Here is a 26484-nt window from a genome sequence, read left to right on the forward strand (position 1 = left end):
AAATAAAAAAGGAGAAAAAAAGATTACGAAATGCTAGTAAGAAAACTTTGATCAAGTTTGTAACTGTTCCGGTTTCGTGACAAGTCTGAATTTAAGCTCAAAGAGAAAAAGTTTCATAGCTGCAACTTATTATCAATTCTAAAAAATTTAAATTCATTACAAGTGGGATCGTTGACAAAAAAGAATTGATAGTTGTGTACATTGATGTGTACAGTATCGTTTTACAAATTCATACGCAGAAAGATGAATGTAAATAACAAGAATGAAAGACTGGAATCAATACCGGAAAAAAAATAACTGAGGGAATTTTTATTTCCTGGTTAAATTTCAGGAGGAAATAAAAATTAACTGCATTAATTTTTTTCTTTTAAACAAATGATTTCATCTATTAAAAATTACTTAAAAATTTTTTTTATTACTGATAAAAATTTTCATCTTGATTTTATTTATTTATTTATTCATTTATTTATTTATTTCAAATAGAATAAACGCCGATTGGCTATATACATATAAGGTTTTTATTACAAGATTAAATGATTAAATAATTAGATAGCATCATTTTTATGCATGAACTTAAGAAGAAAAAAAAAATTTTAAGAAATTATAGTAGAAAAATTCTTAAACTAATAAATTTTTTTTTATTTTAAATAAATTTTACTTGATTTAAAAATTTTTCGTCTTAATTCAAGACAAGTAAACTATTCAAAATTATTTTCTTGGGTCAAGAATTTTTTTTTTTCAGTGTAGAGATCAATGTTGGTCTGACCCTTTACTGATTTACCTACTTAAAATTTAGAATCGATTTTGTTTCTTCTTCTTATTTTTATTATCTGAAAATCAACTCCCGGAAATAAATTTAATTCGACTACAGTGTACTATTGTCGACGAGAGCGACCCTGAGGGAAAACTGGCACAAATTCACGGCAGACTGGACCTTGGAGGATGACATTATGGGTCGAGTAGTCGCGATGAATGCAAAGGAAATCCGAAAGGAATGAACCGTAATATTATGGAGGAGTTGGCAACTTATCAATAATCTTTTCGGATCAGCATCACTCAACACAACATATCACCTAAACTTTTACCAACTACTGACACTTAAAATCTCCTCTAAAAGTAATTACTAATAAAAAATTAGAGTATGTTATAATTATATAAGCTTAAAATTTCTTAATTTTTTACTATATTTGATTCAAGTAATTGAAAAAATGAAAATCAGTTAGTGTGAATATAGTTTAAAAAGTTATGTAGGAGTGACATCACTTTCATCACATCTATTACATTGTCTAATTATTCGAGCACAGATTCAAAGCTTTCAAACTAGCTCTCTTCCTTTTCATCTTATAATTAATAAGTCTGTAATGAATTTCCGTGAGGAATTGTTCCATTACAAAATTACACTATCTCTTTCTCTTTTTCCTTTTCTATACAATTAATAATAAAATTTAATGATAACTTCAAGATATTTAATTAAATTCGATTTTAATTATAAATTAATAAACTTTATGATTATTTTTAATTTTTACTTAAAAAACAGAGTAAATAACAACTAAAAAAATTCATTATATTAATTAAATTATAAAGATAAAAATCTTTGAATAATTCTTACGATATATGTCGAAAAAAATTTTTTTTTCACACTATAGTCTTCCGCGACTTTGCTAACATTGCAAATACTCTGAAAAAATTAATTTAGTAATTATTTACATTACTTGTACAATATGTCACTATAAAGTTTAATTATTTAAATTTTTAATTTATTTTTATTTATATATGTAGATCTAATTAGATTTTTTTTTAATTATGAGCACGTGAATTAAATGACAAAATAAAATTTTAGCTTATAAAAATAGAAATTAAATAATAAAATTATCTTTCTACAGTTATTTAACAATTTATGTGTTTATTCAAAAAAAATATATTAGAAATTTAATGACACTTAGGGCCAGTTTTTCAATCCAAAATAAAATTTTATCCAATGATAAAATATATCAATATATTTCAGATATATAAATATACTGGCAATAATAATTTTATCCTGGATAAAATTTTATCTTGGATTGAAAAACTGGCCCTTAAGTTGACAGACATTAAAAATTTTTTTATGATTTTTTATGATGAAAAAAATTCCACACGTGAAAATTTAAAAAAAATTATTAACCCTTCAGCACTCTCGCTATGAGATTTTCTCTCACACTCATCAATAACTCAAATTTTCTTTCAAATTTCAAATGGAATGACTATGTGATTTTTTTTTTATCTTTCAAAAAATTAATATTATTTCAGATTGCAATATTATTATTTTAATTGTTCTATACTATAAAAAAATAAAATAAATTTTATTAACTCTGTGAGATATTTTCTCATCGCAATAGTAAAGTAGGGGGGTCAGAATTTAAAAAATCGGGTCTGATCGGTACAGTTCGGAAGTTCCCGTAAGAGTGCATTCGTGTTTGGATGTATTATTATTAAATATTATTCACAGATTCGGTAGAATCTGGCGCCAAGTTCCGTTCAAATCCGTTGTAAACGGAGCGCCAGACTACCGACTATGTTTACTGTAAGCAGAACGGTTTTTTGAGGCTGCGAAATTTTATTTAATTCTACGGTACTTTTTTTACCCAATTTGTTTATCATAACAGTAATTCATAATTTATTTCACTGTATTAATTAATTATATTCACTTATAACAATTTATTTACTTGAAATTATTAAATTTTATCAGCACATACTATAGCTCGCTCACAAATTTCGATCCTGACTTTTTTTTGATGGAGAAAGGTCAGCGCCACAGACTAGATAAAATAAAAATGTGTAGTAATCCTCCTATAGATAAGCAACTACAGTTAAAAAAAGTAATTCACAGCTTACATTTACGGCCGCCAAAGTGCACTGGAATTACATCTACATAAACTGTAGCTTCAAGGGGATAGTTTGCAGTAAAAAATGCAGTCAACACGAGATTTAAGTTGTTATCAATTGTAAATTTTCATTATAATTACAAAAAATACTAAAATCCGAACAAAAACAGTTTCACTGTAAAAAAGTCGCGCCAAGTCCACGTTCATAAGACTACTAGGAAAAAAAGACTTTTTTTTTTGTTTACAGAAACATACAAAACAAAAAGATTAAAAAATCCAAGGAAGCGTTATGATTGTTTATGATTTTCGCAAATTAAAAAAAATTTTATTGTAAATTTAAAAATAAAAAAAAAAATTTTAGAACGTACTTGGTGTGCGTCATTATGTATTTCAATTTTTTTAAAGTCCTAGTAAATAGATTTTACGAATTTCATTAAAAGTAAAATATTTTGCAACCACGCACACTAAATACGTTCTAAAATTTTTTTTTTAATTTTTAAATTTACAATAAAATTTTTTTTAATTTCCGAAAATCATAAACAATCATATCGGTTACTTGGATTTTTTAATTTTTTTATTTTGTATGTTTTTGTAAAGAAAAAAAAAATTTTTTTTTTCCTAATAGTCTTATGAACGTGGACTTGGCGCGACTTTTTTACAGTGAAACTGTTTTTGTTCGGTTTTTAAATAACTCAATTTTTTTTTGTTTTAAAAAATTTATCTTGTTTGAGATTTTTTAAATTAAAGGGGCTATAAGCATGCGTGCGATTCTACAAAAAGCGTGAGAGTTTTTCTCATCGCGCGAATAATGATAGTAAATCGTTTTGCGAGAGTGCTGAAGGGTTAATAGAAATTTTTAGAAGCATTTTTTTAATGACATTAAAGTTAGCAGTCATTTGACCACTTTTTGATTTTTTTTAACAAACAAATTTTCTCCAAAAAATTATTTTCAAGAGATTGTATTTTTTATTTTTTTTAAATTTCTACCTGTCAATTTTTTTTGCTCCAATTTATTTGTTAAAAAAATTATTAAAATTATCAAATATCTGCTAAATTAATTTTCGTATTTTTTTATTGTAATTGATTTGTTATAAAATTAAAAAAAATTAACCGTTATCAGCTTTCAGTATCATGAAATTTGTTAATCAGTGGTGTATTGACTTCTAATTATAAATATTTACTTATCTTAATTATTAATTTGTATGCTCAACACAGGGCAGCAAAAGACAAGAGCATAGAACCGCCTTACCGCCATCTCAGTAAAATTTTTTGTAAACAGTTAACTTATCGACGACGACATATTGTATATAAAAATTTCGACAGCTGATAGTTTAGTTCATAATGTTGTCGGCAGTCCGCGCCATCTTGTGATCGTTTCAAAACAAATAGTTGCATATAGATGTTGTTGACAATTTTTTGGAGACATGTAATGTATATTAAAATTAAAACATCAATGAAATATCATAAAAAATAATAAATAATAAATTAATTTTTTAAGACAGTTTTTGCCATTGAAGAAATGAACTTTTTGTCAATGTGAGTGAAATATATCAAATATTTAAATTTTACCTAAATATAATCACTGTAAAAAATTGAATTGTAATTATTATTTTAAAAAAATAGTTTCTGTGTCAAAAAATGAAATTTCAAACAAAACTCTATCAATATATGAAAAAAAGTTAATTATATTTATGTAGTTGGGTTGTATGAATAAACAAATTAAAAAAAAAAAATTGGAGTTAAGTTATTTTCATTAACCTTCTGAATAAATATGTATCTATAAGTACCACGTGTACTATCGTACTATCTTTCGCATAAATAAGAATTTAAAATACAAAAAAAAATTTCCATCTTGCTATACTCCAAAACGATCAATTTAGTTAAATTGAAGTTAATGAATTGTTGAAATTTTTAATAAAAATTATTTGTTTGATTATTTCTAACTCACATTGTGAGATTATTTTTAAAAAGTGAGTTTAAAGGTTCAATGTTATTATTTGTTACGTCATAAAGTTGAAAAAAAAAATTATTTAATATTTTACATCAAGTAATAAAAATTTTTTAATTTACAATTATAAGTTATTCAGTCATTTGTTTTAAAATAAAAAAAGAAATTGCAATAACAAATTTTTTAATTTACAAATTTTTTTACTTTTAGATTTGATAATAAACTGATTTTTTGAAGCATGGAAAACAACACTAAACTCACTGAAACATTATGGGATCCTGAAAGTATATTTTCTCCATCATCAGATTCCAAATATGCTATTGTTATTTTAAACCAACCAATTTTATTAGCGAAAAAAATTGTATTTCCTTTATGGAAAAAAGGTGAGTTCTATATTAGACAACTAATAATGAAAATTAAGTTAGCCGACACTAAAAAATTTTTGATTTTTTTTATTAATTAAAAATTAAAACTAAAAAACTAATTTTAAAAAATTCCACGTATAATTTTTTAAATTTTCTGCATGTGAAAATTTTTATTTTTTTAAATTTATTTTTCAACAAAATAAATTATAAAAATTTTCAAATTTCGGCTAATTTAATTTTCATGAAAAAATAAATGATGATTATAAATATAGTTTTATTGTTAATTTAAAAAAAAAAATCATGAAAAAATAAATCATTACTATAAATATAGTTTTAAAGTTAACTAATTTAATTTTCATGAAAAAATAAATCATTACTATAAATATAGTTTTATTTTTAATTTTTCAAAAAAACGAAAATAAAATAATTTTTATTTAATTAATACGATACTAAAGTTAGCTGACAACTATAGATTTTTAAAACAAATCAATTATAAAAAAAAAATGCTTGTAAAAATTTCCATTGATATTTTATAATTTTCACACCTAAAAAAATTTCTAATGTTATTTAACTTCAGTGTCATTAATTAATTCATATTAAATAAAAGAAGATAAAATTTTTTATGAAAATTAAGTTAGCCAACATCTAAAAATTTTTATAATTTTTTTCTATTGAAAAAAATCATCACAAAAAAATATAAAAAAATTTTCATTTGTAAAAAACTTGAAAAACTATAAGTGCAATTTATAAAAAATATTTTTTAGTTCTAATTTCATAATTGAAAAATAATCAAAAAATTAAAAACGTCGGCTAACTTTAGTTTTAAAGTTAACTAATTTAATTTTCATGAAAAAATAAATCATTACTATAAATATAGTTTTATTTTTAATTTTTCAAAAAAACGAAAATAAAATAATTTTTATTTAATTAATACGATACTAAAGTTAGCTGACAACTATAGATTTTTAAAACAAATCAATTATAAAAAAAAAATGCTTGTAAAAATTTCCATTGATAATATTTTATAATTTTCACACCTAAAAAAATTTATAATGTTATTTAACTTCAGTGTCATTAATTAATTCATATTAAATAAAAGAAGATAAAATTTTTTATGAAAATTAAGTTAGCCAACATCTAAAAATTTTTAGAATTTTTTTCTATTGAAAAAAATCATCACAAAAAACTATAAAAAAATTTTCATTTATAAAAAACTTGAAAAACTATAAGTGCATTTTTTAAAAAATATTTTTTAGTTCTAATTTCATAATTGAAAAATAATCAAAAAATTAAAAACGTCGGCTAACTTTAGTTTTAAAGTTAACTAATTTAATTTTCATGAAAAAATAAATCATTACTATAAATATAGTTTTATTTTTAATTTTTCAAAAAAACGAAAATAAAATAATTTTTATTTAATTAATACGATACTAAAGTTAGCTGACAACTATAAATTTTTAAAATGAATCAATTATAAAAAAAAAATGCTTGTAAAAATTTCCATTGATAATATTTTATAATTTTCACACCTAAAAAAATTTCTAATGTTATTTAACTTCAGTGTTATTAATTAATTCATATTAAATAAAATAAAATAACTATTTTTTATGAAAATTAAGTTAGCCAACTTTAGTATTATTAATTTTTTTAGCACAAATTAGAGTTGCTGTTGATGGTGGTACGTATCAATGGCTGAAATACTTAGGACCATTGGCAGATGAAGTTCTCTCCGGTAATTACCTGGAATATGCTCCAGATTTAGTGACAGGTGACTTTGATAGTATTTCACCCGATTGCATGGATAAATTGAAAAATACAAACGTTAAAGTAATTGAAACTCCTGACCAAAATTACACTGATTTTACCAAATCGCTAATTCAACTGTTTAATGAATGCAGACATAAAAATATTAAGGTAAGTTATTCAAATTTTTAATTTAATTTATTAGTAAACAATAAATAGAGTAATTAATTTGCTTTTTTTTTTTAATTTTTCCAGATAAATAAAGTCTATGTTTTTGTTGAATCATCCGGACGGTTAGATCATATTATGGGTAATCTAGATACACTATATAAAAGTGAAAAAATAATCGAAGATGATAAAACGATTATTTTAATAGCAAGTAATTCTTTAACATGGTTATTAAAACCAGGTTACCATATAATTAAAATTCCTAGAGTTTTAATTGAAGATAAGTCATGGGCCGGCCTTCTACCAGTCGGAGCTTCTGTTAAAACTATTTCATCGACTGGGTTAAAATATAATTTAGGTAATATATAAATAAATTATTTATAAATATTGTTTATTATTTTTATACATAAAAAAAAATTTGTTTTTTTTAGATAATCACACTCTAGCTTTTGGAGATCTTATAAGTAGTTCTAATACGTATGATGGATCAACACAAGTCACTATAACTACAGATAGTAAAATTATTTGGTCTATGGGTATTGAATCTTTAGTTGAGTTGGAGTAATTTTACCTCATTTTACTTAAAATTATTTTAAAAATAAATAAATTATTTTTAATGTACTTATCACAAAATAATTTTATTTACAACTATTATTTGTTAGTTACTTTTTTTGTTCAAATAAAAATTTATACATTTATTTATTTAGTCTTTAGTTTCTGTGATATAAAAAAGAGAAAAGAAAACTCAAATTTAAATGTCATATTATTTATTTATTATTAGAATTAACTAATTAAAAAATAATAAATTAATTAAAATAATTATTGAAATTATATAAATAATAAATATTTTAGAGCCAGTTTTTCAATTCGAGATAAAATTTTATCCAGGATAAAATTATTATTGCCGGTATATCGGGTAGGGAGCATCTCTACAGAGAATTTTTCTACATTAATCAAAAATATAAAGTTGTAGTTATTAATATTTATAACATCTATAAAATATTTTTTTTAATTTAGTTTTTGTCGGACGATCACATTTTGAGGTCCCAAAAAACTTTATATTTTTGATTATTTTAATAAAAAAAGAATACACATGAATTTATATTAGCAAAATATCGAGCTTTTGTTTCTGAGAGATGTATCGCCTGAGAGTTTTACGATATAAAAAAGTTCCATTGTAATCGATTGTTCCCTGAGAGATTTTCAAAAGAAGGATTTTTTAAATTAATTTGTTTTCATTGTAGAGTTTTATACTGAGAGTTTTTTAAAATAAAGATTTCTGCTGAGGGATTATAAAATGTAGAAAAATTCTCTGTAGAGATGCTCCCCACCCGGTATATCTAATACCCGTGCAAAAAAAAATTCTGACTCAAAATGAATTTAAGATTGAAATTTATATTTTGACACAAATATGAATTAATTTTGAGATCAATCCAAATTTTAGATAGATAGATAGATTATTTATGCCAAAGCCTTAACTGGCCAGATGGCAAAAAAAAAAGTTTACATTATATAAATATTTTAAATATTGGAAACTTAATTTAACAATATTTTTGTAACTTAATACATACTTAATGTATATTTTGACAGAGTAAAAAAGAGGAATATAATTAAACAATACAGATTGAAGATAACTTAAAATTTTTGTTTAGTTACATAATTTTTGGTGATTTAACTGAATTTAATTAACAATTTTTTTAAAATTAAGTTCGAAGAGATGATGAAAGATTTTATTTTTGAAAGTTTCAATACTAGACGTTTTGACTAGGTCTTCTGGCAATTCTTCCTAAAGATGAATGAAATTTGAAATTGATTTGTAGATAAAAATTAACACGCTTGTAGAACTTTCGATCTTGCTTCAAAATTTTATTAAAGACTTAAGAATATTTAGGATAAATTTTATGGAGAAAATATTCTTAAAATTCTGAAGTAAGATCGAAAGTTCTACAAGCGTGCTAATTTCTTTCTACAAATCAATTTCAAATTTGGATTGAACTCAAAACTAATTCATATTTGTGTCAAAATATGAATTTCAATCTTAAAAATATTTTGAATCAGAATTTTTTTTGCCCGGGTAACATGAAATATATTGACATAGGATAAAATTTTATCTCCGATTGAAAAACTGGCCCTTAAAGTTCTAAATTAAATTTTATAAATAATAAATAATAAACTTTTTACTAATATTTTTTTATAATAATGATAAAGTGAATTTTTGTAAATAATATTAAATTTTAATTTAGTTCTAAATAATTAATAATAATAAACATTTGAAAGATTTATTTTATTATTTAAATAAGCTTTGTTACTGTTTACATTTTATATTTGTCGCTTAGGAGCAAACTTGAATATGAATACGAATACAAATACAAATACTAAGTGGGATTTATTGCCTTGCTGCCTACAGCCAGTCTCAAACGGCCCGTCGTCCGATACGATTGCAATAGTATAATATTGTACAAGTTGTACATGTGTTCTCTGTATTAAAAATAACAGGCCATGGTTTAATTATTTCTACTATCATAATAATAAATAATAATTATTATTACTATTTTTACTAAGTGATTTATTTTTTCAAAACGAATATATTTTTATAATTAATAAAATTAATATTAATAATAATAAAAAACAAAATTTTTGACAATATGTGTGCTGTTAAATAATATTTCTTATAAATAGTGAGTTTAAAAAGTTAAGCTGAAAAATACCGAGTTATTATTAAATATAACAGTGCAACAGGTCTTCAAATGCCACGTTGTTCATTGCATTTGTATTTATTGTGTCTGTGGCCAACAGTTTTTGAGCAACGTGTAAGATACTCACACTTGTCAATAAATCTAGTATGTATTACTATTACTACTTTATCACACATTTCACTTTACAGTTCTAAACTATGGGGGAGCTCACGGGGGTTCAAAATATTTAAAATAAAAAACCTGTCAATTTTTTAAATTAATAAATTTCAATAAAAAAAATTCTACATTTAGAAATTTCAAAAATTTTTAATGAAAAAATTTTTTTAATAATTTTTTATAAAAATAAAAAATAATTTGAAAAGTCTAATGATTCCAGTTCTGAGTTTTAAAATACCGGCACTATTATTTTTTGTTATTTATTTAATAAATAATTTTTTTTTTTATTAATTTTGAAAAATTTATTTTTAATAATTTAAAAAATTTTATCAAGGTTGAAATTTATTTAAATAAAAATTAATTTATGGTACATGTTTCTAATCAATGTACGCGCATAATACTTATATTTATGACAATTCTTTATAACTATTTTATCATTAGTGATAATAAAATAAAATATTTCAAGTAAATTCTATATATTTTAGTTGTTTTCTTGATAAAAAGAATCATGAGGTAAAAATAAGTAAATATCGATTAATTTTAGTCGAGTTTGAAGGGTGCAAAAGCGAATGAATGACCCTCTCGTAGACAGTCATTGATTACCAATTAAAATATTTATGTTATATTATACTTTATTGATGCAATTAGTCTCATTATTCTAAAAAAAAAATTAAATATTGTATCCACAAATAAAAATTCCACCAATTATCATCATTCATAATTAAAAAAATTTATTTCTTAAAATAAAAATTGATTAAAAATAATTTTTCAATAAATATTATTTTTTTCCGACACTTTAACTATTTTTTAATTTATAAATGAAGAAAAACTTATATTTCAAATAATAATTAATGCAGTAATAAAATTTGTTTATAAATAAATAAATAAATAATGAAAATTAAGTTAGCCGACATCTAAAAAATTTTAGAATTTTTTTTATTGAACAAATTATTACAAAAAAAAATTTTCATTTGTAAAAAACTTGAAAAACTATAATTGGAATTTTTTAAAAATATTTTTTAGTTTTAATTTAATTTAAAAAAAAAAAATAAAAAACTTCAGCTAACTTTAGCATTATCAATAAATAATAATTTTTTTAATTTATAATTTTTAATAAAATAAATATACTCTAAAACGCTCACGTAAAAAATATTATTTATTGAAAAAAAATTGTAAAAAATACTTTTAGAAGCTAGAATCAACATATGTGATTGTTAGATAATAAGTCATGTTATTATTAAATCAGTGGTAATTTAGTATAGTTATCAGTTGGCGTAGAGTTAAAATTGTTTCAGATTGTTTTACTACTCCGGTATAGCATATAGGATTGAAACTTGGCCAATGCTCGTATTAGATAATCAATTCAGCCCCAGAATAATAAAATAATAAAACCATCATAAAGTATTCACAATAAATCATAAGCATCAAAATAAACAGCTAGTATTATAAATATGATACTGAAATAATAGGAAAAAAAATCTACCTAAATCCTTGGCATATTTTATGTATATTATTATATACTCCACTTATAAAAGTACACATATTAGTCTTCTAAATTACTGTTTGGAATATAATAAGTATATGTGCACCGGAAATATATAAAATATTTTTCTCGTTGATTCAGCTTATGGCGTAACTTATTGAGATAAGAATTAAAATATATTATATACTGAGTTTTTATGCTGTTTTTATTGTACTATCAAATTCATTTAAATTTTAAAAAATATCAAATAATAATAATAATAATTAATTAATATAGTTAAAAAAAAAAATAAAAGTATTTTATATTATAAATAATTTATTTATTTATTTTAAGTCACTTTTTGATAAATAATTTAATTGATTAAAATAAATTTATATATTTGTGTATAATCCACGCAACTAATTAATCGTAATCGTAATATTAAAGATAAAAACTTGAGCACATACTTGAAAATAAAATAAATGACTAGATTAACTAGATTGCAAACAAATAGAATGGCTTGTTGGTAATGATAATCCTTTCAACTATTTTCCTTGGACTAGCAATAAATTATTTTTACGCGTAAAATAATATTATATACTTACCCTGTTTTAAATAATTTTTTTTTTATACTTATATTAAATATCAAAAAATATTTTGTGTTGTTTAATTAAATATTTCATAATTTAAATGATAGATCTTTTTTACAAATAGGCAAAATAAATTATAATTTTCTGCCATATGAATATTAATGAAAAAATTTTTTCATAGTTTAAAAATTAATTTAATAACTTAAATAGCTTAATTAACGTAATAACTTAAAAGAATTTAATTTAATAAAATAATAAAATTTTTTTTATTTTTATTAAAGTTTTATAAATTCTTGAGATATACTAATAAAAAATGAAATAATCGTGTATTATATACACAATAAACTTTATTATCAAGATCTAGAAAATGACGTCATTGTCTGATAAGGCTCACTAACCAGTTGCATAAATCAATTTACCTACCATACACCATCCAGTGTTACGTATTAAAAATCTGCAATTAGTCATCATATTTATGAAATTATTTCAAATTTTTCAAATACATTTTTTAGTATTAAAAAAAAAAAAAAAAAAAAAGGAAATATTTGTAATTTATTCACAATAATGTTTAACAACATAATATGATCAATTGTTTGTAGGATGAATGAACGAACAGGAAACACCTGAGGAATGCGACAATGTAACAATGAAAGAGAAAGAGTTCAATGTACTAAAGATAAGTTGTGATGCGTAAAACAATCATCTTCAAGAACTTTTTTTATTAAAGTTGTAATTTAATTCAGTAGTTTAACTCTAAAATAGTTTTGGAAACTCATAAATACATTAAATATAATGTAATTAACTTATAATAAATTTTTTAGAGATATTTTTTATCCATTTAGCTTTTAATATAATTTTTTTAACGAAAAAATATAAGAAGAAAACTATATTGTTATTAAAAGTTAAAATAGCTGATGGATATTTTTACCAATTAAAAATAACAAAACTGTAAATCTTTAGATTAAAGGGTCCTCAGTAGTAGTAGTAGTAGTAGTAGTTTATTTCATATAATGTATGGCCTGAATGGCTTTTTACATCCCTTTCCGCTTACAAGTATTAATTTGATAATGAATTAAAAAAATAAAATAATATGGGTCCTCAGTAGTATTTTTCATCAGGTCATCACTCATCACTTGTTCGCAATAGTGAACGTGACAGCTGTTGACGCGGTTATTAAGGTCACTCAATACAAATCGTTGATTAGTGTCCAAGGTTGTCGTCGCTGTTTAAGTATTTTAAACTAGTTACCATACAGATACGTGAATGGACCATTAAAATAAATATTATGCTCATTTACTAAATTTTATTATAATATAAAAAAAAAAAAAAAAAAAAAAAAAAAAAAACAATTATTTAAAATTTACATCCATGAATTTTAATTTCTCGCATAAGAAAATTTATTGAACAATTAAATCTACTATTAATTAAATAAAAAGTTGACGTAATTAATTAAATGCAATTATTAATAAAACAAATTTTTTTTTGTCCTTACAAATTAAATTATAGAATTAAAAGTAATTAAGGTAAAAGCCCCAATATATGATCATGTACCAGTATATGATCACTCCATGTATTTGTATATCTATATTCACAAATATAGGTATACAAATACATGGAGTGATCATATACTGGTACATGATCATATATTGGGGCTTTTACCTTATGAATAATTAGAGAAAAAATTGTTGTATTATACTGGATAGCCAATAAGCTGAAAATTTATAATTACTTACGTCAGAAAAATATCTATAAAATTAAAAATAATATTATTATTTCTAATGATAGTTAAAAATAATGAACTAGTTACACATTTAGAAAGATTGCTAATTTATAATTATTAAAATTTTTATTCGATTGATAATTAATAAATTAAAGACCTCTTGTAAAGTAAAGAGGTCCTTCAAAAATTGCAACACGTGTATAAGGCAACCCTACACACGGATGCGGTCATATAATTCATATGGGTTTTATGGCATCAGTACTCTCACTTACGATCATTGAACACTATGCTCCCGTAGACAAGAACGGGGGAAAGTCAGATGGATTCGGAATATAAGCATTCGATATGACGAACTAACTGCGGAAAGATTTCGCCCTCTCTTGAGAGTTTAAGTAACTACTATAAATTTTTCTTTTTTAATTAAACTAAAAATTATGAATATTTTCATTAAAATTAAAATCATTATTAAATAAAGAATAAAAACAATTTTTTTAAATAATCAACACCACAGCTTTTTATCAGTGAAATTTAGTTCATCAGATTGTCATCAATTATTAGAGCGTTTTATTTTCAATTTGAAAATATGTCTTTTGCATAATATTAAATGATACAAACGATAAAAATTTATTTATGAATTCTTTTTAGTTATTAAATAAAATTTATTGTTCCGAAAAGTGAGTGTGTTTTTAAGTAATAAAATTGAAATAAATAATTTTCTTAGACTTTAAATAAAATTTATATATCTGATATGATAAAATACATTTATATAAGTTATCTTATCAGCGGAGATCAAGAAAAGAGGGAGAAATTGTTAACCAACGTAGACGGTGTAGACCTTAACTGTTGGTATATAATTTCTACAAGATATGTTCCACTTTAACGAAGTGGTTGAAAAATTTTGTCGTCAGTAATATAATCTACCTCTGGACATTCATAAGTTACGTATATGCTGTGTATTACTGGTGCTGTCTGTATGTAGCTGTTTTTTATATTTTACCATCATAATCTTTTAATTAATTTTTTTTTTTTTTTTTTTTTTTTTTTTTTATAAATACAAAATATGTTAATTTATACATAATACGCTTGATAATTGAAATTAAACAATTAAATTAAGTCTCACGTGTCAGAATTACAACTGCACGTGATAGAGTAAAAAGTAAGTTAGCTAATATCAATAATTAGTTTATAAACCAGAAATTTGATTTTAATTAAAGTTTATACGTCCTTTTTTTATACAAAACTATTATGCAATTTTTTTAATAAATTATCATTAGATGGATGAAGGAAAATTTTTATTAAAAATTTTTTTTTTGATTGATATAAAAGGAAAATTTTTAAAATCTTCAATGTAATTTAAGTTTTTAATTAATATCTATTGCTTTTAAAAAATTAATTTCATATAATCATAAATTGAATTTATCGTAGTATTTAATCGTGCTAAGTGCTATGTTAACACATCATTTAATATACCTTTATTATTCTATTGCACTTGCTTTATAAGTCTTATCAATTTTCTACCAAGGACATTTAAAAAAAAATAAATGTAAGCTTTAATTCAAAATTAAGTTATTAATTTTTTAAATATTAATTAAAAAATTAAATATTAATTTATTGTGATATAATTCAAATTATTATCATAAATTTTTTTAGATCCACGCATGAATTTCTGTACTTAACGGAACAAAATTATTATAAAATTAGCGCTATTGAAAGACAAATTAACTGTGTCATATGAACATGTAAAGATATAATATAACACATTAAATAATATATTTCATGAATTATAATTCATATTAATGACTTGAGTTATTGTTTTATTGCGATTTATTATATTATATGTATGTTTTTAATTTTTGAAAAATTTTTTTTACATAATATTAATAATAATTTAATATATTTTTAAATGCCTGGAGGGAAATAAAGGCTAACAATATTACGAAAAAATAAAAAAAAAATTGTTTGTATTAGATTGGGGAGAGCCAATTACCTGAAAATCTAATAATAATAATAATAATAAAAATTTTTTAAAGTTTTTAATATATCTATACGTACATATATATATATATATATATATATATATATATATATATATATATATATATATATATATATATATATATATATATATATATATATAGGAGACTTTCTATAGATATAGATAGTCACTCATCATGATATCTCTGGAACTATAAGACCTAGAGACTTGAAATTTGGCAGGAATATTCCTTTTGCCAAGTAGAGGTCAGCTAAGAACGGATTTCACGAAATTCCACCCACAAGGGGGGTTGCGGGGTGTTCACGAAAAAAAATTCATATTTTTCAATTATGGCTTTTAATAGTTCAAAACTTGGTCAGAATGTTTCAAATTACATTTAGAAATTTTTAAAACGAATTCTGTGACATTCCACCCCCCTGGCGTGCCCGTGCGGGGGCGTCAAATTAAGAAAAAATTCGTAAATTTCAATCTATAGCTATTAATACTTTGAAACATGGCCAGAATGCTTTTTTGGCGTTTTTGAGCTGTTAAGAATAAATTTCATTAAATTCTACCCCCACATGTCCGTGCGTGGGCGTAAAATTAAAAGAAATTGTACCTTTTGATCTATAGCAGCTAAAGGATTGAAACTTGGCCAGATTTATTTTTTTTGAGTTTTTGAGCTGTAAAGAATGAATTTTATGAAATGCCACCCTCACAAATCCTTGCGTGGGCGTTAATTAAAAAATTATAAAATTCAATTCCTAAAGGATAATAAGAAGGCATTAAATATAAAAAAAATTAAAAATTTTTATATAAGGTAAAAGCCCTAATAGATGATCATGTACCATTATATGATCACTCTATGTATTTGTATACCTATATTTGTGAATATAGATATACAAATACACGGAGTGATCATATACTGGTACGTGATCATCTATCAGAGCTTTTACCTTAATAGCTTAGAACATATTTTGTTGTTACATTTATAAAAAACTAGCCGTTACCCGCCCGCTTCGCGTGGCGTACAATATACGCCAGGCGCGAAAAATATTAATTTTGTTATCTAACTACGTAAGTAGTTATATCATAAATGAATTTTATGAAATTTACACACTCAGATAATAAATTAGGGCATTATAAATTTATATGAGTTAAAAATAATGATTGACACAGCTTTCCACATCACCATGGAGGTACTGTGTCATGCGATGCGTCCCCGTTATTTTACATGGCGGGATCCCCAGTAGGCCTACACCATGGATAGATGTGAGCATGAATGTCAGGGTTTGAAATATGTTATTCATATTCAATTTATAAAAATATAGATTAAATATGAAAAATTCAAACTCAGGCTATCATGTTCACGTCTATGAAAATTAATTTAGCAGATGTTTAATAATTTTAATAGCTTTTTAACAAATAAATTATGGCAAAAAAAATTATTAAAAAAAATTAACATGTATAAATTTTAACAAATTAAAAATGCAGTTTTTTAAAAATAACTTTTTTGAATAAATTTGGCGGGTAACGGCTAGTGTGTATATATATATATTTGACTCGAAGATCGGTGTTACTATAGTTATTATTATTATTCTAAGGCGATAAATCCCGATCCTAAATTATTGAAGAATGACTAATTTTTTATAATTAGTACTTCACCTTAACATTTTTATCGGTATAAGGTATCATACCATCAGAGAAAATTTAGGTGAAAATTAACAATTAAAATTCGTTTTTGACAATTATTATTAGAGAAAGATGTAATTTTTTACTCAGTGTAACTTTTTTCAGTAACCGAAAAAATAATTCGGACAGCCTAGACCAGTCCTGGATCGGGAATTTAGGATCGGGATTTATTGCCTTAGAATAATAATAATAACAATAAAAATAATAATAATAATAATAATAATAAATTTTATTACAGAAAAGGATACGGCATATCTTGGATTAAAAATGGGCAGCATGTTTAGAAGTGAAGAGATGGCTTTATGCCAGCTGTTTATCCAGCCAGAGGCAGCTTATCTTTCTGTCTCGGAACTTGGAGAGACCGGAACTGTTCAATTTCGCGACGTAAGTGAATGATTATGATGAACAATTATCTTACAATTTCATGAAAAAATAATATTAATAATATTTTTTATAATTTTTTTATACAACTAATATTTTCACCGTAATTCCTCAATTAAGATTTATAATGGATGATTCAAATTTTTGTTAATTATAAAATCTCAATTTTGAAATTGCGGCTTTTTTATTAGTCTTAAGAAAAAATTATTTATCTATTTATTTGTAAAGAAACACCCTCGGCAATTTACAAAAATATGTTACATTTTCATGTGTAGAATGTTTAGTAATGTTTATATACAATAAATAGCATCTGTAAAGAGAAGATAGATAAAAATTTTTAGTAATTGATAATTGATAATCGCTAATTGACAGTTTATAATAAATAATTTATAATCACTATAATTTTTTTTTTCTTCTTTATATTAACTTCTTAAATATCTATAATTATACAGTTGAATAGCAGCGTTAATTATTTCCAACGTAAATTTGTAAATGAAGTTCGTCGTTGCGATGAAATGGAACGGAAGCTTCGTTACATTGAAGCAGAAGTTAAAAAAGAGGATGTACCAGTCGCTGAAATAGTCGGCGATTTGCCTCGAGCGCCAATTCCCCGTGAAGTTATCGATCTTGAGGTCTTATTTTATTTTAAATATATTTAATATAATCACTGTAAAAACTATAAATAAAATTAATTATATAACAATAAATAATTTCAGGCACACATTGAAAAAACGGAGCATGATATACTGGAATTAACACACAACGCAGTTAATCTTAAGAGTAATTATTTGGAGCTATCAGAGTTGCAGCATGTTCTTGAAAAAACTCAAGTATTTTTTACCGAGGTACCTAAGTAATTCGACAGCCGGTGTCGTTACGATTTAACAAATAGTGTGATTGATATTACCGTTTAGTCGAAGAATCAAGGCTCTTTTTTGTTTCTCGATCAGCAGGAGGAGGCTAATGACTCTATTACACGAGCTTTGATCAATGAAGAGCAGCAGTATCCGACAACTACAGGCCGTGGACGACTTGAGTAATTTTTTTTATTTTTTTAAAATAATTATCCCAATTTATCATAATAAGTTAAATTAATTATTTTATTTATATTAAAGATTTGTCGCTGGAGTTGTCAATCGGGAGCGTGTGCCGGCGTTTGAACGGATGCTTTGGAGAATATCTCGAGGCAATGTCTTTCTTCGACAATCTGAATTAGAAAAGCCTCTTGAAGATCCAAATACGGTAAAAATTTTATTTTTTTTTAATAATGTATTGTAATGTAATTTATTAACTAACTATAGGACAACGTCCCCTAATAGCCAAAAGATACATAAAGTGTTACAGAGTGTGTGAGAAAATTAAATATTAAGCTATAACATTTATAAAGAAAATAATTAGAAATGAGAATAATGTTTATTAGAATAAAAAAAGACCATTTGGCAGCCGAAATATAAGTAGATTTCTCGAATAAAAAAACATACTTCTTATAAAATAATATTAATAATAATAAACAACTTCTGTTGCAATAAAACAATGACCTCAAAATGAAAGCAAAAGTAAAATTTTATTAAATCTGTACTGAAAAAAAAATTAACTTAATTCAAGAATTTTTCGTCTTGAACCAAGAAAATAATTTTGAAGAGTTTCATTGTCTTGAATCAAGACGAAAAATTCTTGAATTAAGTAAAATTTACTTAAATTAAGAAAAATTTCTTAGTTTAAGAATTTTTCTACTCAAATCAAAAAGATAAAATCATTCAAAATTATTTACTTGATTCAAGGAAATTTTTCTTTCTATGTGTCTGAGAAAGTAGGTAATTTTTGGCCTAGACTGATAGTGAGGTATGCAAATTAAAGTTTATTTAATAAGCTTTCAGATGCAATTGACAGAATTTTGATAGGATATCGCGTTCAATTGTAATTGCACGGAAATACGGTGAAAGTGAAAATTTTTGCAATTTTTAAAAATTTTTGAATTTATTTATTTCGTTCAGAATAGACCCAACAGCCCGAAGGTCAATAACAGGGTCATAAAACAATTTATACATAGTTTAACTTAGTATAATTTTTATAACAAGAGGCGAAGTACAAATTAGAAATTTTAATTAATGCTAATAAAATACAGGTCCACACAGTAAGTCAGGAATATGATCTATAACTATTTAGTATGTAGTATAAAGAATGGTAACAATAATTGAGATATAATAGGGGAAAAAAAAAAAAAAAAAAAAAAAAAATAAAATATATAGTGAGAAGCTTATAATAGTTATCCAAAAAAGTTAACTAAGTGCTGAAAAAAGAGTAAATATTAGTAAGAATCTCAGTATCGAAAACACCTGGTTTAAGCCAGGTGACAGCAAAAATATATATCTCTGAATTGCTCCCATTTCTAAACTAATAGACAGATTTAGCTCATCTTAGAACTTGACCTCAGAAATCGTCTTAAGAATGATTATGTTACATTTTATTGGGATCCGTAAAGAATTGCGGGAGTTAGAGAAGAAACAATGTCGATTATATCGTATATATCGACGTTCTAATTAGCAAATTGTCTAACTCCATTTTAGAGAATCTTCTATTTGTACGAAAAAAACAATTAGTTAAAAATTTATTATCACTTTAAAAAACCATTTAATATCATTAATATTTACTAAAGATATAATATTTAGATTTGAATCATTCAAATAATTTATAATTGGATTATTACTACATCAAAATGTTAAAAAATCACCCTCTAAAAAATAAGGAGTTAGACAAATTGCTAATTAGACCATCGATATATATAAATACATACATATATAAACTTTTGAACCATATGCATTTTCTGAATCCGCTTGACGAGCTGAGTCGAAATATAGCAAAATTTTATTTTTCAAAAGTTCCGTCATGAGGACCAATGCAATAGTTAGATTTCCATGAAATCTACTAATAAACAATAATAATTATTATTATTTATTTTTTCAGGGTAATGAAATTTATAAAACGGTATTTGTAGCGTTTTTTCAAGGTGAACAATTGAAGAGCCGTATCAAAAAAGTATGTGCTGGATTTCATGCTTCATTATATTCTTGCCCCAACAGCAATGCAGAACGATTAGAAATGCTAAAAGGAGTTCGTACTCGTTTAGAGGATCTCAATTTAGTAAGTAATTAAATTTTATTTATCTATGATATTGAATTTAACAAATATTGAACAATTTTTTTTTATTTTTATGACGATTAAATTGTGATTAAAATATTTTAGAAAAAAAATCCCGCATGTAGAAATTAAAAATTTTTTTTTTATTAATATATATTTTATTTAATTAAATAAGGTTCTTAATCAAACTCATGATCATCGACAACGAGTACTGCACAACGTTGCTAAAGAAATACCTAATTGGAGTATTATGGTCCGAAAAATGAAAGCGATTTATCATACCATGAATTTATTTAACATGGATGTTACGAAAAAGTGTTTGATAGGAGAATGCTGGGTGCCAATGGCTGACCTTACAATGGTTCAAAGTTGTCTTACGGAAGGATCGGTAAACTATTTTTTCTTTTTTTATCATCTTCATAAACTCTTTACAATACATTATTGTCTATTTAATATTTTTCAGAGATTATGTGGAAGTTCAATCCCTTCATTTTTAAATGTTATCCATACAGATGAAGATCCACCAACATTCAATAGGTCTAATAAATTTACAAAAGGATTCCAAAATTTAATTGACTCTTACGGTGTCGCATCTTACAGAGAAGCTAACCCAGCGCTGTATACAATCATAACATTTCCATTTTTATTCAGTGTTATGTTTGGTGATACTGGTCATGGTGAGATTTTATTATTATTATTATTATTATTATTATTATTATTATTTATTTATTTAATTGGCCATGAAGTCGAAACTCCTTGCGGCCATCCAAAATTGATACAAAAAATCTTAATATAATATATAATATAATATATTATTAATATATTATTTAATTAATATATTATATAATATAATATATTATTAAATAATAATAATATTAACCACTGACAAGCACACTTCTAAACCATATACCTCTTTAGGCATTGAGGGCGAAAAGTACCCAACATATTTTATTTTCAAATATCATGGTCCCTAATAAAGTTAGAGAATTTTTTTTTTTTAAATCAAAGCTCAAAAAATTCTCTATAAAATAGATATAATATTAAATTAATTAGTGCCAATTAAAATAGATAAAAATACTATCGAAGTTTAAATATACACAAAGAATTATAACGAAATAAAATTTTGGGGCGGGTACTTTTTACCTAATGTGCTTGTCAGGGGTTAATTATTATTAACAATAATTTTATTTTAATTTAGGTTTAATATTGACTATTTTTGGTGCTTGGATGGTAATTTGGGAAAAAAAGTTATCCGCTAAAAAAACAGACAACGAAATATGGAATATATTTTTTGCTGGTCGTTATATAATATTACTCATGGGAATATTTTCAATTTACACCGGAATTATTTACAATGATATTTTTTCAAAGTCTGTAAATATATTTGGATCTAGTTGGAGAGTAGAATTTACCGGTAAAGAGTTAATGGAAAATAAACACCTTCAACCAGACCCTGCAACACCTGCTGGATATGCACAAGTACCATATCCTATAGGATTAGATCCAGCTTGGGCGCTCGCTGAAAATAAAATTATTTTCTTGAATTCATATAAAATGAAATTATCCATTATTTTCGGTGTTGTTCACATGATTTTCGGCGTTTGTGTTAGCGTTATAAATATAATGTAAGTTTTATTAATTATATTAATTAATAACTTTATTAAAAAATGTTTTTTTTTTTATTTTTTTTTAGACATTTTAAAAAATACGCAAGTCTTGTTTTGGAATTTTTGCCCCAACTTTTGTTTCTCATTCTTCTTTTTGCGTATTTGGCGGCACTTATGATAATAAAATGGATTTTATACAGCGCTGCAGCAAAAGGTTTGTTTAATCCTTTAATTATCTATATTATTAAGAGAATAAGCAAAATTTTTTGGCCAGTGTATTTACATGATAAAATGGGTTTTTCTGGTTAAATTTGGTATCGTTGGAAAAGTCTTGACCTGGAGTTGTGCCTTTTCATGATTTCATATCATTCTCACCAATAGTCAATTTATGATTATAAGATTATTATAAGTATTTAGACTGCATTTGAAAATGCATTATCTCTAGATACATAATTAAGAAATGACCTTGTATCTTGTGAACTATTGACATTTTTAAAGGTATAAGCTCATCCCGATGTTACACTCATCAAGACCTTTCATTTAAGTACCCACATAATTTTTTCATATATTTATATATATTATATATATGTATGTATATATGAAAAATATATCAAAAATGCATGTGGGTACTCAAATGAAAGCTCTTGATGAGTGTAACATCGGGATGAGCTTATATCTTTAAAAACATCAATAGTTAAAAAAGTACAATGCAATTTAACATAATTAAGAAACGACCTTGTGTCTTGTGAACTATTGACATTTTTAAAGATATAAACTCATCCCGACATTACATTCATCGAGACCATTTATTTGAGTACCCACATCAATTTTTCATATATTTATATATATTATATATATGTATATATGAAAAGTATATCAAAGTGCATGTGGGTACTCAAATGAAAGCTCTTGATGAGTGTTACATCGGGATGAGCTTATATCTTTATAAATATAAATAATTAAGAAATAACCTTGTATCTTATGAACTATTGACATTTTTAAAGATATAAGCTCACCTCGACATTACACTCATCGAGACCATTTATTTGAGTACCCACATCAATTTTTCATATATTTATATATATTATATATATGTATATATGAAAAGTATATCAAAGTGCATGTGGGTACTCAAATGAAAGCTCTTGATGAGTGTTACATCGGGATGAGCTTATATCTTTATAAATATAAATAATTAAGAAATGACCTTGTATCTTATGAACTATTGACATTTTTAAAGATATAAGCTCACCTCGACATTACACTCATCGAGACCTTTCATTTGAGTACCCACATCAATTTTTCATATATTTATTTATATTATATATATGTATATATGAAAAATATATAAAAATGCATGTGGATACTCAAATGAAAGCTTTTGAGGAGTATAACATCAGGATGAGCTTATATCTTTAAAAATGTCAATATTGAAGGAAGTACAGTGCAATTTAACGAAAGTCATTATTTAATAAAGCAAAATTTTATTTATTCATAGTTCACAAGTCACGACAGTCACATAGTGACTGCAAGGTTTCTAGTATTAAATATATGATTAATTTTTTTTTAAATAAAAATATGACAAATATATTCAGGTACCGACTGGGAGCCTCGCTGCGCACCGTCAGTTTTAATAATATTTATTAACATGATGCTTGGAGGTGGTCAAGGACAATCAGAGTCTTCTTCATCGGCTGTCAATGAAACCTTAGCTACAGTAGTAAAACCCTGTCCTAAATGGATGTATCCAAATCAAGATATTGTACAAGATGTATTTAAATACGGAGCGCTTCTCTGCGCTCCGGTATTATTATTCGGTAAACCACTCTATTGGTTAATTACAAATAAAGCATCGAAAAAGCGACAGGTAAATACAAATATTATTTATTTTTAAACTAGTGAATAAAATTGAAAAAAAAAAATGTTTTTTTTTAGAATAATGGAGTTGCTTCACAAGATATTGAACTTGAAAGCAGTAATTTTCCATCCAATGGCGATACACTGAATAGTGTAAGCCGTAATCATGGTGGTGGTCATGATGATCATGAAGAAGATAGCTTTAGTGAAATAATGATCCACCAAGCTATCCATACTATTGAATATATCCTTTCAACAGTATCCCATACTGCGTCTTATTTGCGACTTTGGGCTTTGTCGTTAGCTCATGCTCAACTTTCAGAAGTATTATGGGTTCAAATATTAACTCAAGGAATTAAATTTGCTCCAGATAGAGATTTTATTGGTGGTATTACTATATTTATTGCATTTGCAATGTGGTCATTTTTCACTATTGCTATTCTTGTCCTGATGGAAGGTCTTTCAGCCTTTCTTCATACACTTCGACTTCATTGGTAAGTTTAGTTTTATTAATAAAAAATAATTATCTATTATTAGATTATTAATCTAATAATATATCATCTACTAGCTGACCCGGTGAACTTCGTATCACCTACAATATATTTTATTACACCTTTCGAACAGCGATTATCAATCTTCAAACTCTAATCTACTCCGATAAAGAATAAATACTGGCTGCATGAAGTGCGGTTAGAATTTTGTCAAATTATTAAATGAAACTCGCTTCTCATTATCGCCAGAAAATCAAGATCCCAAAAAATGAACACTGAATTTATGAAATTTTTTTTTGTCTATTATCTATATATACAAAAGATAGACGATTAAAAATTTTAAATCTGTTGATTTCCTCAGCTGAATTTTCGGGTTTTTCGAAAATTTTATTCTTTCAAAAACATCCCTGAACTATAGCGAACAAAACAAAAAGAAAATTGTTGAAATCGGTCCAGTCGTTTTTGAGTTTTAGCGAGACTAACGCACAACTATTCAATTTTATATAAATAGATAGACTTATATAGGTGACAAATGAAATACTGCTGTGAAGCAGGAAACAATTGATGTTACTTACTTGATATTTTTGATTTTTTAATATTTAGGATTTTTTTTTCAGTTTTTTATTTTTCTAAACCATCCTTGAACTATAACGTACAAAACAAAAAAAAAATTTTTTTAATCGGTCCAGCCGTTTTTGAGTTTTAGCGAGACTAACGCACAGCAATTGATATATATATATATATATATATATATATATAGATTATATTAGATTATTAATCTAATAATATATTATTTATTGTTAGATTATTAATTAAGTAAAATATTATCTATTATTAGATCATTAATCTAATAATATATTATCTATTATTAGATGTTTAATAATATTTTTTTTATTATTTAGGGTCGAATTTATGAGTAAATTTTATGAAGGCCATGGACATCTATTTCAACCTTTTTGTTTCAAAAGTATTATAGATACAGCATCTACCGAGGAAGATGAAGATTAGATATACATATCTATGGAATAAATCATCGTCAATTAAAAAGACAATAATTTTAAGGGTTTATAATAGAAAATAATTTTCATTTGATAAATTATGAAAATAGTGCTGCTTTAGATAAATATAAGCAAAATATATCAAATTACAAAATTATAATTTATGGTTTGGACTTGAATTTAAATCAATACAAAATTTAATGGTAAAAATAAAACGTATATATATTTTTTTTAAATGATATCCAATCAAAATGTGGAAAATATTGAAAAATATGAATTAAATTTTTAAATAATAAAAAAATTGAATTTTAATTGAAAAAGATTATACAGATGCAGTGTTCCATAATCAATTAATAAAAGTAATAGTGATGTACATTTAAATAATTTGCATAATATAAATGTATAAAATATTGTAATTTTATTTATTTAAATAATAAATCAAATGATATACCCAGCGCATTTGCAACATATATGTGTTTAGCATAGATCTGTTATTCAATCACCGGTTGTTGCATTACCTTACAAACCAAACTAATTCAACTATTTCTTTCTTTCACTGTTAACTCGATATGTATACATTTATTTCTGATACATAAAAAACATATCATTAAATGTTTCGTCACTTAATAAGGTCTT

At 24.3% G+C, this 26484-nt stretch overlaps 2 protein-coding genes and 1 non-coding gene across 8 annotated transcripts; 2 read left to right on the forward strand and 1 right to left on the reverse strand.

The window, feature by feature from the left end:
- The first annotated feature begins 4274 nt into the window (after positions 1–4274).
- Positions 4275–7706, forward strand: LOC123264848 (thiamin pyrophosphokinase 1). Of its 2 annotated transcripts, none has more exons than XM_044728368.1 (5): positions 4275–4397; positions 5020–5192; positions 6826–7088; positions 7173–7443; positions 7517–7706. In XM_044728368.1, the coding sequence occupies exons 2-5, from the start codon at positions 5048–5050 to the stop codon at positions 7648–7650; spliced, it is 813 nt and encodes a 270-aa protein (XP_044584303.1). In that variant the 5' UTR covers positions 4275–4397; positions 5020–5047; the 3' UTR covers positions 7651–7706. The 2 variants fall into 2 exon arrangements, with proteins under 2 accessions (XP_044584303.1, XP_044584304.1); XM_044728369.1 differs by lacking the exon at positions 4275–4397 and adding an exon at positions 4733–4831.
- A 1980-nt stretch (positions 7707–9686) lies between these two features.
- Positions 9687–25891, forward strand: LOC123264791 (V-type proton ATPase 116 kDa subunit a1-like). 5 transcript variants are annotated; one of them, XM_044728276.1, is made up of 14 exons: positions 9687–9925; positions 17615–17760; positions 18210–18389; positions 18474–18602; positions 18678–18793; positions 18873–18999; positions 20722–20898; positions 21071–21283; positions 21359–21572; positions 22094–22520; positions 22589–22716; positions 24098–24369; positions 24438–24853; positions 25753–25891. In XM_044728276.1, exons 2-14 carry the CDS (start codon positions 17644–17646, stop codon positions 25856–25858), a joined length of 2622 nt encoding a protein of 873 aa, XP_044584211.1. In that variant the 5' UTR covers positions 9687–9925; positions 17615–17643; the 3' UTR covers positions 25859–25891. The 5 variants fall into 5 exon arrangements, with proteins under 5 accessions (XP_044584211.1, XP_044584214.1, XP_044584212.1 ...); XM_044728279.1 differs by lacking the exon at positions 9687–9925 and adding an exon at positions 14551–14680; XM_044728277.1 differs by lacking the exon at positions 9687–9925 and adding an exon at positions 14708–14865.
- LOC123266407 lies at positions 13886–14018 on the reverse strand. The gene has a single exon (XR_006509774.1). It is a non-coding gene; the product is annotated as a U4atac minor spliceosomal RNA (small nuclear RNA).
- Positions 25892–26484: the final 593 nt, after the last annotated feature.

The sequence above is a fragment of the Cotesia glomerata genome, linkage group LG5 (genome assembly GCF_020080835.1).
Source record: "Cotesia glomerata isolate CgM1 linkage group LG5, MPM_Cglom_v2.3, whole genome shotgun sequence".
Taxonomy (NCBI): Eukaryota; Metazoa; Arthropoda; class Insecta; order Hymenoptera; family Braconidae; genus Cotesia; species Cotesia glomerata.